This window comes from Solea solea, chromosome 19, assembly GCF_958295425.1.
Source record: "Solea solea chromosome 19, fSolSol10.1, whole genome shotgun sequence".
Taxonomy (NCBI): domain Eukaryota; kingdom Metazoa; phylum Chordata; class Actinopteri; order Pleuronectiformes; family Soleidae; genus Solea; species Solea solea.
The window spans coordinates 20,626,545-20,639,887 of NC_081152.1; the positions used below are offsets into that span (position 1 = coordinate 20,626,545).

General features: G+C 38.4%; 1 protein-coding gene across 11 annotated transcripts in view; it reads right to left on the reverse strand.

The window, feature by feature from the left end:
- Positions 1 to 13,343, reverse strand: part of cacna1bb (calcium channel, voltage-dependent, N type, alpha 1B subunit, b) — a 114,051-nt gene that overhangs the window by 55,375 nt on the left and 45,333 nt on the right. For all 11 annotated transcript variants that reach the window (XM_058617622.1, XM_058617619.1, XM_058617615.1 and 8 more), the window contains exons 9-16: positions 10,138 to 10,241; positions 9,451 to 9,566; positions 9,260 to 9,349; positions 6,839 to 6,928; positions 4,209 to 4,430; positions 3,833 to 3,945; positions 3,596 to 3,708; positions 2,444 to 2,575 (exon numbers count right to left, since the gene is read on the reverse strand). In XM_058617622.1, the coding sequence (XP_058473605.1) occupies positions 2,444 to 2,575; positions 3,596 to 3,708; positions 3,833 to 3,945; positions 4,209 to 4,430; positions 6,839 to 6,928; positions 9,260 to 9,349; positions 9,451 to 9,566; positions 10,138 to 10,241 (980 nt within the window). The remainder of the gene's footprint in view (positions 1 to 2,443; positions 2,576 to 3,595; positions 3,709 to 3,832; positions 3,946 to 4,208; positions 4,431 to 6,838; positions 6,929 to 9,259; positions 9,350 to 9,450; positions 9,567 to 10,137; positions 10,242 to 13,343) is intronic.

The window sequence follows — 13,343 nt, forward strand, 5'->3', positions numbered from 1 at the left end:
ATTGTTTCAGCTCTAAATGCATCAAAATCAATGTTTCTGCCAATCATTGACCCATCCCAGGGCCTAATAATAATTAACATACTGGCCTTTAAAGGGTTAACATTTCAAACATATTATTAATATTTGATGTATATTTCAGGCTGATTTAAAGTGGAAAAAAATTAATATATAATGTTTTTACAGCAGTTTTGGGGAAGGTGACATTTTCTGCCACTAGGAACAAATTAGTAAGTTTTTTTAAAAGGAACTCTTAAGGGTTCATTCACATATCTGTCAAACAGGTTCATTGAGCTTCTTCTTCTTCTACTGCCAGACTTTTGTCGTGAAACACGTCCCCCTGCTTTGGGAAAACCACCTCAAATATGCAGTTTTAATAGGAACATACTGTATGTCAATATGTGCATTTCATTTAACTGCAAGAGAATTGGTAAAATAATTTTTTATTTTAAGCGCGTACAGAAAGCATGATGTGAAATCTCACGTGAAAAATATTTCTGGTTACCGCCTGCTGCTGAGATTAAAACATTAAACAGACACTCGAATAATATTCATCTAATATTCAACAACAAAGTCTACGGCGCAAAGATCACATAGTTTGAAACTATCAACAGCCGCGTTTAAAACATTTCTCCTGAGAAAAGCTCTACTCCAACGATGACTCTGTGTCTTTTAGGTCTTTTTTGTTGTTTGTTATTGAAATAAAACGTGACATTTAAGCCTCGACTATGGGGAAAAAATGGCTGCACGCGAGGACGATCTAAGGCCGTTCAGGTAACGAGTGAAGAGTAAAAGCTTGTAGAAGATTGTATTTCAGTCACTGAGAGTCTGAGCAGAAAAAAGAAAAGACACTGTTTGTGTTTTACCACGAGGTTAATCTGTGACACATCAAAGCTGTTCTCGACTCTAATCCCATTTAATGATGATTTATAATCCTGTTTTTTTCCTTAAACTGTTGCCGTCGTGGTCTCTTATTCATTTGTCATCATAAGAACAGAACCCACACTGCCCTTTGTCTAAATTTAGATTTTTTTGGCCTCAGACATCACGTTTCTCACAGTGTGTGTGTGTGTGTTTGTGATGAATGGCTGAATGAATTAAGCAGCGTGTGAACGTCACATTCACTCACTCACTCACTTCCATCACAGGAGACTGATGTGACGACGCTAATGATGCTGCAGAGCGATGAAAGCCCGCTGCCATGGAAACGGCCGTCTCTGCCTCAGAGACAGTGAAGACCGCTGCTTTCACTGACGTAAACTTAAACTTGTCTGAACCCTGCGCGCTCACCCTCGATGAAAACATGATGAAAATGTGTGAAAACGTTAGAAAATCTCTGCCAGCTTAAGTCTATAACATGTTAAGAACATGTTTGCTGCTGACCAGAAAAGTGGAGTTTCATGTTGCTTTGTAAAGCGCTCGCCCTCCCACAACAAAGCTGTCCATTTTACCATCACAGCACAGAGGAGTTGTTGCTCCACTGCTGCCTCATCAGTAAGTTCCAATGCGGTTTTTGGTGACTTCTGCATTTGATTTACTTCAGTGACACAAAGTGACCACACGAGGCAGCAGTGGACCAGCAGCTCCTGTGTCCCCATGAGCTAAAATCACTGAGTTTGGTGCTGGGTTACAAACTTCAGTTTCTGTTGGAAAAATACAGTCTTACTAACTACTAACTTTAAATAATATATTTATAGCTTTGTACTGATTAAAAATAATAAAATATACATTAAGAAATGTACCTAAAATGCAGTGGAAAATCACATAATCTGCATTTTTTCCATTAAAATCATTAAAAGTACATTTATCCGCCCGTTTTTTTGCCTAATCCGGGACAGACTCTCTGCACCAAAGTCCATAAAGAAAATGAGCATTTTCAAAAACACGGACACAGATTTTATCGTTCTATTGCTGCCTCATATGGCGAGTTTTTGTAAGTGCAACCAAATGATTTCAAACACCAAAGTCACCAAATAACACGTTGGAAATGAACGTTTGTTAATTTCACTCACTCTCCCACACCAAACTCCATAGAGAAAACCAGCGTTTTTAGCTCGCAGGGACCCAGCAGCTGCTGCTCTACTGCTGCCTCGTGTGGTCACTTTGTGTCACTGAGGTAAATTCAAATTTAGAATTTTAAAAGTGACAAAATAACACATTTGAACTCAGTGATGAAGCAGCAGTGGATCAGCACCTCCAGTGTGCTGCGATGGTAAAATCAGTGATTTGGTGCAGGAAGTTGGCGCTTTAGTAAGCGACACAGTTTCCTGTCAGAAAAGGCTGTTTAACAACAACATGAAGTAGTGAACATATACTTAACATATACTTAAGATATCGTAGATGTAAACAGGCATAGATTGTGTGTGTGTGTTTAAACTGTGGATGTGAATGAGCAGAGGCAAAGAGAGGTCAGAGAGGTCAGAGGTCAGAGAGAGATTTTACTCACTGTCCTCCAAACAGCTGCATGCCGAGCAGAGCGAAGACCACGATGAAGAGGAAGAGGAGGAAGAGCAGGCTGATGATGGACTTCATGGAGTTCAGGAGGGAAACCACCAGGTTCCTCAGCGAGTTCCAGTATCTGAGAGAGAGGAGAAAAACACAGCTGATCTCATGACTCATATAAGCTGTGTTCTCACACTTTGACGGATCATTCAGGTGTTTTTGTTCTATTACAGGCTCAGATTTCAACTGCTGATTGCACGTTTTACACAATATCCCCCCAGCTTTTTATTTTATATTGATATTTCTGATATTAGAGTTACAGTTTTTGTTTTTATCCCGACATCTGCCTTATTTTTCAACAAGAAACTGAAATTTGTGTCAATTGGCAAACGCTTCACTCTTCCACACCAAAGTCCATTGAGAAAACCAGTGATTTTAACTCTCTGAGACAAAGGAGTCGCTGTTTGGTTAAGTTTCTGTCACTGAAATGAATCTGAACAAATTTCACAAGATAAAATGTTTGAACTCAGCGATGGAGGCAGCAGTGGATCACAGTGATGTTAAAATCGTTGATTTTGTCAGTGGAGTTTGGTGTGAGAGAGTTTCTGAAATGACTCAGACTTTGGTTTTCGGTCAGAAAACAGTGAGATAAAACAACAAAAAACATTATTAAGATAATTAATTATATAGCAGAATATTAACCTCTTAAAAAATCATTTGAACTACTTTTCCTGCATATAATTCAATCTTAATAAAGTGTCCTCTAACCATTCCTAGAGACCAGGTCTGGACGCACAGATGGTCAAATACATTTGCTGAATTCTTTCCAGCCTTTTACTTAAGAGTTATGGCAGAAAATATGAATAAAATTAGTTTGAAAGAACATTTATTGTGAAAAACGTCTTTAAAAAAGTGGGAAACACGTGTTATAGTCATTATAATGTACATCTTATTTCAACCTTTTATCGTCTTACTGTTCCACATATGTGGAAATGCATGTTTATTATATATTACCTTTATCTTTACTGTCTTTGCTGCTGAGACAATGTACATTCCCCCACTGTGGGACGATCTCAGCTTAGAATGTGGGATTCAAAGGATTATTTTTTATAGTTTTTGTCGACTTGTTTGTGTGTTTGCTGTGAAATGAACTCACTTGGTGACTTTGAATATGCGCAGCAGCCGCAGCGCTCTCAACACGCTGATGCCGAACGACGCTCCGGGTTTAATCATGTCCCAGATCACCTCGAAAATACTCCCCACAATCACCTGGAGACAAGCAGTTTCAAATAACAACACAACACAACACAACACAACACAACACAACACAACAGCTCGCCCTGAAACCACAGAACGACCTGATTCCACGTTTTAAAAAACGAGAAAATCTTACCCCGAAATCAAAGCAGTTGAAAGAGGAATGGAAATAATTGCGCGCTCCGAGTCCGTACATCTTCAGACTCATTTCAGTCAGGAACAAACCCAAGAAGACAAACTCTGCCGTGTCTGTTTGACCAAGAAAAGCAAAAAAAACTGAGTTTTTAACATAAACGGCTCAGCATGAGAACCAAAGACAATATCATTAAAATATACCAATTTTATTACAATTATCTATTATGACAGAGTGTAGCTGCTGTTCCCTCTATTGTGGGGACATAAGCGTAAATGATGACATTTTTAGGTTCTAAAGTTATGTTAAAGTTAGGGTTAGGTTACGGTTTGGATGTACTGGAAACCAGAGTGTGTGTGTGTGTGTGTTTGAGACTCACAGAGCGCCCTCGTGAGCCACTCAGGTTGGTCGTAGTGAACGATGGCCACGCACAGCGTGTTCAGGCCGACCAGACACAGGACGATCCAGTAGAAGCTCTGGGCCTTCACCATGCGGCGGATGAAGAAGCGCGTCCTCTTCTCCTTACGGCGGAAGTAGGAGGAGCTGTCCAACTTGCCGCCGCTCTTCACGCTGGCGCGGCCAAACGGCGAGCTGGGAGGAGCTGGACGACACGAGGGAGGAAAAGACTAAAAGGGTTAAAAACACATCACAAACGACATGTTTGCTGGTGTAATCTCATAGTTTAACTGCTGGTTTCAAACAGGAAACTGAGGTTTGTAAACCGCTCACTCTCCCACACCAAACTCCATTGAGAAAATCAGTGTTTTTAGATCACACGGACACAGGAGTTACTGCTCGTTTGCTGCCTCGTGTGGTCACTTTGTGTCACTTCAGTAAATCAAAACAGCGGATTTCAAACACCGAATTCGCAAAATAAGACATTTTTACTAACTGACGGAGGCAGCAGTGGATCAACAACTGCTGTGTGCTGGGACGTTAAATTACGTAAAAAAACGTACATTTTCTCAATGGACTTTGGTGCAAAACAGTGAGAAATTTACAAAAGTTCCATTCTCTGCCAGAAGGGTGTTTTTTTAACCTCTATAACTATTTTTTGTGCTCACAGTTAGTTGTTGGAAAGCACAGACCACACTGCTGATGCTGATTTCCTCCTAATAATAATAATAATAATAATAATGATGTGTTCGGACTTTTTCTCTTTCCTTCTTCTCAGTTTTGCCAAGTTGCAGCAGGATTACATGTGATGCCTTCAGGCGCACCATGATGTATTTTTGTCAGTGAAGCATGCATGTGTGGTAACAGTGTAGTTGGGTAACACACAAACACACACACAGAGAAAGACGTTTGTGACTAAGGTAATGAAGTGTTTACAAGGAAATGTAAAAACAAAAGGAAAACACCAAATCTGAGGTAAATCTGAACAACGGATTTCAAATGCAGAATTCACAAAATGTCACATGTGAACTTAGTGACAGAGGCAGCAGTGGATCAACACCTCCTGTGTGCTGTGATGTTAAAATCGCTGATGTTCTCTATGGGGTTTGGTGTGGGGGAGTAAAATTGCGTTAACGAGACAAATAAAATAATAAATAAGTTGTACCAAGTTTGTTGCAGAACTTTTGTCATAATGAGTAAAAAACAAGTGATACGCGGTGTATTTTTCCCTTGGCACACACAATTTTATGGAAATCAGTCATGAAAGGAGACATTGGGTAAAATAAGTAACCATATTTTAAATTAACGGCATCAAAATGGCTTTAATTACGAGGTTAATGTTTATTTCCAACTCACACGCAACACAACAAGCAATTATGCAACGTCTTCGTGTGGAACCAATAATAATCCATATCAGTTCATATTATTATAAAAACTTAATTTCAAATTAAAACAGTGGAGGTGTTTTTTTTCTTCTTCCTATTTTGATTTAACAGTCTAATTAAGGTAAGTTTTATTATACTAATTTCCCCTTAAGGTGAGATGATGTCTCCACATCTATAAACTGTAGCATTAATGTGTTTTTGAGAACGACAAATAGTCCTGTGAGAAACTGATTGATTGAGTCTGTCTCATTCTCACTCTCCTGCACCAAACCCCATAGCGAAAATCAGCGATTTTAACATCACAGCACTCTGGAGTTGTTGATCCACTGCTGCCTCCATCACTAAGTTCACATGTGACTCTTTGAAAATGCGGCATTAGAAATCCTCCGTTCAGATTTACCTCAGTGACACAAACTGACCACACGAGGCAGCAGTGGACCAGCAGCTCCTGTGTCCCTGTGAGCTAAAAACACTGATTTTATCAATGGGATTTGGTGTGGGAGAGTGAGTATTTTTACAAACTTGAGTTTTCAAAATGGAAAAGTTGGTGCATGTGATGCATTAGAATAGAAAATCTGTTTTTCAGTAACAGCAGGCCCGGTCTGTCTTATGTGGGTTCCTGGCTCGGGAGGTGTCCCCCCGGTCCAAAATATGTCATTTTATTTTGAATATTTTACATTATTTTTCTTTCTCAACAACCATCTGGTGACTGCAATCATTTTAGACTTAAACAGTTGGGGAATTATTGGCGTGGGTTACACTGCACTGGTTTACTGAGGCATTAGTATATAATATTATGGCAGGCAAACAACACAATTTCTGCTGATATTCATTTAAAATTTATTTGACAATTTATTCTATGTATTTGCAAAAATGTGGCTACTTCCTGTCAGAAAAAGAAAGAAAGTTTATAAACCGCTCAATCTCCCACACCAAATTCCATGGATAAAATCAGCGTTTTTAGCTCACACGGACACAGGAGCTGCTGGTCTTATGCTGCCTCGTGTGGTCAGTTTGTGTCACTTCAGTAAATCAAAACAAAGGATTTCAAATGCCAAATTCGCAAAATGACACATTTTAACTGACTGATGGAGGCAGCAGTGGATCAACAGCTCCCGTGTGCTGGGACGTTAAATTACGTAAAAAACGTACATTTTCTCAATGGAGTTTGGTGCCGGAGAGTGTAAAGTTAATCATATAAGAACCAAATCAAGTCACTGATATTTACCGGCAGAGGAGATGTCGGCGAAAGGATCCTCCCCCTCCTCAGCACCGATCAGGTCGTTTTTACCTTTCTTTGATTTGCCTCGTTTCAGAACTGTGAAGAGAAAAGAAGAGAAAACATTCAAAATAATATTGTTATAACATTATATTATTATAATATTAATAATAATATGCCTATTATGATAATATAATATACGCTGATAACGACATGAAGAGTGATGAAGGAAATGTGCTGAGCAGACGCAGATAATCTTATCATACTAATCTGTGTGTGTCTGTGTGTGCGTGCGTGTGTGTGTGTGTGTGTGTGTGCGTGTGTGAATGCAGTCGATGATGAAAAGCAAACATCGTCTCATTCATTTGGAGATTTTCTGACTTCCTGCTCAAAACAGCTTTAGAATGAAACACAACATGACTGTGAATGAATGAATAATTGATGGTCATGTGAGTGTGTGATGTCACTGGAGACATGGAGACACCTGGTTTCTGCTCCTGGGAGACAGAACCAGAACCAGACTGAGACTGAGAGACACTTCAGTATAAAAGCATTTATTTCTGTGCTCTCAGTGTCACTAATTTTGTCCCTACACCACAGATCTGCAGACGTCCTCGGGCCTTTCAAACATTCAATCACTTACATCAACGTGCTGATGTAAAATAGCTCCGATTTCTAGTGGCAACAGCTTTAATTTCAGGGGATTCTTTTCCACATTACAGCACATAAAAACAGTATTATTTTCTAAATCACAACATGAATAAACGCGGTGTATGTATGTAAGTTCACCACGTTCAGAGTGTGTGTGTGTGTGTGTGTGTGTCAGTCAGCTGTGCTCACACACTTTCCTCTGTTAATTATGTGACAAAGGCTGACTCCATATTTTCCGCTCTAACAACATTGTAATGGTTTTTTCCCCCCTCTAGTAATTTTAATGCCTCGTATGTAAATAACAGAGAGAGAGAGAGACAGACAAAGAGAGAGACAGAGAGAGAGCGAGAGACAGACAGAGAGAGAAAGAGAGAGACAGAGAGAAACAGAGAGAGACAGAGAGCGTGAATGTGTTTTCTCAGCGTCCGTTTTTTCCTGGCAAACGCATTTCCATGTGTATATTAACAAATCTAATCAGGCTCGCGGTAAATCCCCTTTAATTAACCCTTGTCTTCACATCAGCTCTAATGGACCGACATAATGGGCGAGACAGAGAGAGAGAGAGAGAGAGAGAGAGACATAGAGAGAGAATTAACTGAAAGCAACAAAAGGACGAGTAAAGCCATGACTAAGTGTGTATATATATATATATGTGTATGTATGTATGTATATATTTATATATATGCATAAATATGAATGCGTATATATGTATGTATATATATATATTTATATATTTATGCATATATATGTATGTATGTATATATATATATTTATATATTTATGCATATATATTTATGCATATACCGACAAGGAAACTTTAAACCTTAACAAGTTTCAGTGGTGACGGTTTATGTCCTTAAGGTGACGAAAGTAACTTTTTTTTTACACAGTTGATTTTGTTGGTTTTATATTATGTATTGATATATATGTAAATATATATGTATATCTTTATATAAACTGTGTACATATATATGTGTGTATATATTTATACATATATATGTGTATATGTGTACATAGTTGTTTTTTTTCTGGTTTATATATACTGTATACCTATATGTATTTACGTATATATCAATACATAATATAAAACCAACAAGAATCAATTGGTTAAAAGAAAGTTCCTTTCGTCACCTTATGGAGATAAAATTAATAATTAAAAATTAAATTAATAATGATTTTTATATGACTATTCAAAGTAAATGAACATTTAGAAAAGATTAAATATACTGTGTTCATTTGTCAATAATTTGGGGATTGTACACTTTTCGCACTTAAGGTAAAGAATGTCACTTTTTTTAAAGGTTGCATGAAAGTTAAACAAAGCATTTAAAGTTTGAAAAAGAGAAAGACTATTATGTCATTATGATTATTTTCACACGCAAAATCACTTCAAAAGATGCGAGAAGACACAAATATTGATTTTTAATCCCACAAACTTGGTGTATTTTTATTACGTGTTGTAATATATGAAGTCAAACATCATGGATTCTCCGTTGATGGTATGAAGCTGTTCTTCACACTGCACTAACACTCAGCGTCGATGGTGATAATGGTGTTACTTCGAGACCTCAATGTTTTCTATTTTTTACTTCAAGTTTGAGAATCACTGGTTTTCGGGACATCAATTTTATATTTTTTTGGGGAAAAACGAAGACTATATGTCGTGTGAAGCAGCGTAAACATGTTAACTGGTTTAAAAAAACAGATGTTAATCTAAAGTAACAACACTTTTACCATTATAAACGATGGTAAAGCAGAGAAACAGAGTGGTGTTTTCACCTGGCAGGTTTTGTTTCCTCTTGTACCAGGCACCGTCCAGCGGGGACTTCTCCTCTGCGATCTCGTCCTCCTCCTCCAGCAACACCTCCTCTGCAACAGGGAAAGAATGACTTTCTCTTTCTTTTCTGTTTTTCTAACACAACAAACACATTAACACCATCTCACACTGGTTGCGGAGAGAAGAATCTAACCTGCTTTACAGATCCACTCCAAGTATCCTGTGAGCTCTCGCTCTATCTGCTGCTGCCTACGGAGCTTCAGGAACTCCTGCCTCTTCTCCACACGCTCTCGTTCTTTGGCAAATTCTCTGTTGGAACAAAGACCAAAAAAATGTTTTTTGGTTTTTTTCCCACACATGACTCCAGCTTTACAGTGAAAAGGCCTTATCTAATATCCTAATCATCTTAAATAATCTTATATGTGTCGTTTCGTGTACCGTTTGCGCTCCCACACCAAACTCCATAGAGAAAATCAGCAATTTTAACCTCACAGCACACAGGAAATGATGAGCCACTGCTGCCTCCATTAGTAAGTTCAAATACAATTATTTTGTGATTTCTGTTTTGGAAAATGTGCGTTTAGATTCAGTAAAGTGACACTAAGTGACCAAATGATGCAGCAGTAGACCAGAAGCCCGTGAGCTAAAATCGCTGATTTTCTCAATGGTATTTGGTGCAGGAGAGAGCCCAGTTTTAGACTTTATTTACTTGTCATATAATGTTTATCTATCAATGAAACAAAGAAGTTGACATGTTCTTAAGACGGCGTCGACTTAATCTGACTCAGATTTCATGAGGTGAGTCGTCAGCAAACTCCAGAAAATGCAGTTTTCTGGACACGTTCCTGGAGTTCACCCGTGTTTGTCGCGTTTGTCTTACCCTGAGAGGACACCGAGCACCAGGTTGAGCATGAAGAAGGAGCCGATGATGATGAGGGGGATGAAGTAAAGCCAGTTCCACGTGTTTCCTGCGACATCATTGGTCTGCAAACACACACACACACACACATAAACTGGGGTTATTTTCATTTTCTTGGAATCATGTTTTTGAAAAGACTTGTATTGTTTGCAGAAGTAATTTTAGTCACAAATGGCGAGTGAACAAAATAAAAACAATGTTTGGTTTTAAATGAAAAGTCTGGCGCTGACAGTGTTTAATTTATCACGCAGTCGTGAATAAAACATTTTCCCGAACGACAAAAACTCAGTCATTTACAAATGCGTGTCAATCAAAAAGAGACAACAAAGTTTTCAGTCTGAATAAGTTTTTAGCCTCCTGCACGAGAAAAACATGATGTGAGTCGTTATCAGGACAAACAACTGTTCAACTTCAGCTGTTTTACATTACATTTACAACTACTGATTGTTTATGAAACACAACACAAATATATGGGAAGTATGTTGAACTTTAAGTCAACATTTTTACTTCAACATTTCTGAAAAGTTCTCTTAATATTGGTAATTAATGTGTTTTTCCAAATAAATCAGTCAATCATTTTCATCTGTTTAGTAAAATAAAAACAGTAAGTTCAGCCTATGATACACAAACGCATTATATGGTCAAAGATGAAGATAAAATCACGATACATTCAATATATTACAGGACAATCATGTTACGATATATCGCAATTTCTCACTGAAGAATATGAAATGACCCTTTAAAGGTAATTTTCTTAAATTTGAGTGACATTTTTTCATCGCTAGCTGCTATCGTGTTGTCTCGCAACATTCTTCACCCAGTTCATGTATTGACCTGATAGGACAAGGTTTTTCAGATCTGTTTTTGCGAGATTTTTTGTTCGGATCTGTTTTTACAAGATTTTTTTTCCATTTCTGTCTTTGCAAGTTTTTTTACGAGATTTTTTTTTCGGATCAGTTTTTACAAGATTTTTTTGGGGTCTGTTTGCTTGACTTGTATGCTGGCGCCCCTACATCTATTAGGTTTATCTATTTTGCTCGATAAAGAAAATGTTTATCTACATCTGCTGCGACATGAAAAATGACAAATATTACAGTATCAGTTATCGACGCAAGCACTCCCGATATATCAGCAAAAAGTCCAGTATTGTAACTGATAATCGTATCTAGTGAATCAGGACAAAGATTTATTGCTGCCATGCTGACTTTCTGATGCAATTCCTAGAAAGACTCTGTCTGGACGCACTGAGAGCACTGAGCTGCATGTTGCCCCCGGGGGGGGAGGTTCTGGGAGTCATGGCCCCTCCGTGTTTGAGAGCGCTCCCACGCAGCGTCCTGTTAGCGGGGGACAGACCTGCAGACTGATGATCTGTGCGGAGCACGCTGACATTTTGCAGACGCCAGTGTTTGAAGCGCTGCCACACGCTGGCTGTGATTATGATGGGCGGCTGGAAAAAAGAAAAAGGCAGGCAGGCTGGAGATCTCTATTATATACCTGAGTGTGTGAGGCGCGCACACACACACACACACATGCGTGCTGTCACAGCTGTCAGAGAAGCAGCAGCCCACACAGCAGAATAAATGGGTGGCAGAGACTTCACTTTTTGTCCCCCATATGTCCGACATGTCATCGTCAGAGACGAGATGTTCCTCTCATCAATCATCTCTTACATCTAAAACACCTCTGTGTGCGGCTCCAGCGTCGGCTTTTAAGCAAATATCGGGACTTATTTCGACAAGATTAATCATCTATAGTTAGCTAGTACAACATGCAATGCTAGCTACATGATAATATTAATAAATTAATTAAAAAATCTGTTTCTTTGGAGAAAAAGGATCACTTAAAAGTGTTTAAATTAATTTCTATATCCAGCTAATACAGTGTACAATGCTCAACAATGTTAGCAGTGGCTGCTAGCTGCACGCTAACATTAACAAATCTAATTGAGGAGACTTTTTAGAGAGCGTTTTCGTGATTTTCAACTGTGTTTAAGTCAAATTGAGAATAGAAAATCTAGCTAACACAGTGTGCAATGCTCAGCAGTGTTCACAGTGGCTAACTAGCTGCATTCTAAAAATCAACAAAAGCATTTTTATGTATATTTAAATGATAAAATAATGCTATGATGTGTGGCACAAATACACAACGTATTCAGCAGCTAATGTAGGCAGCAACAAATTAGCAAACACAGTATATGATATTTACCATTGTTAGCAGTGACTGCTAGCTGCTCGCTAACATTAACAAACTGAGGAGAGTTTTTGGAGAAAATACACTTTTTACAGTGTGATTTTCAGCTGTATAACGTTGCTAGCTGCTTGCTAAAGAAATCGAGCTACAATGAACCCTTCTTTGTTCCCCCTTTTCCTTTTTGGTTCTTAAAACATGTTCTGTAAACACAGCGTTGTTTCAAGAAATGCCTTCATACACACAAAACTCCCCCCAAATGACTGCAAAAATGCTGTAGTTCATATGTCAGGCCTGTATGAGGCGCTGTAATACTGCTAAAGAAATACACTAAAAAAAGAATGTGAAAACATGGAGCCTAATATCATTGTTTTCCCAGACTTGCATAGTGGTAAAATTTGCATTTTAGGGCTTATATTTTGTACCCTGTGTGCAAAAGACTTGGTCGCAAGTTCAACTCCACCCCTGGCAGGTTGTACTCAATTCCCTTGTAAGTCGCTTTGGATAAAAGCGTCTGCTAAATGACTTGTGATCTTGATTTGTTCCTGTCTCCTTTAAATAAACATTAATTCGTTAGCTGTTAAAAGTTCTGCCAACACTTTGTGTCTGCCATTTCCTGTTAGACAGGAAGCCTGCTGTTACGAAAAAAGAAGCTAATGAGCGCAAATGATGTTAAATAAAGCTAAGTCTGAGGTAAACAGGGTTAAACATCAGTGTTCGTCACCTCGTCCTCATTGTTCATATATGCAAATGTAATAAAAATCATATTTTGAGTTTGACCTTTTGATTAAATGTCAATAAAATTAACCTGCAACACATGTATTTGGTGTCAAAAGAGGAAAAAAAAGGATTACATTGAATTGAAGCAGGAAACAGTGTTGATATTCTCCTTCTGCTCTGTTCAGCCTTCAGAGACACTGAGCTCAATCTGCTTGTTGTAAATGTTTCAGGCTGTAGAATTTATTCAGAGTGGTCGCCTT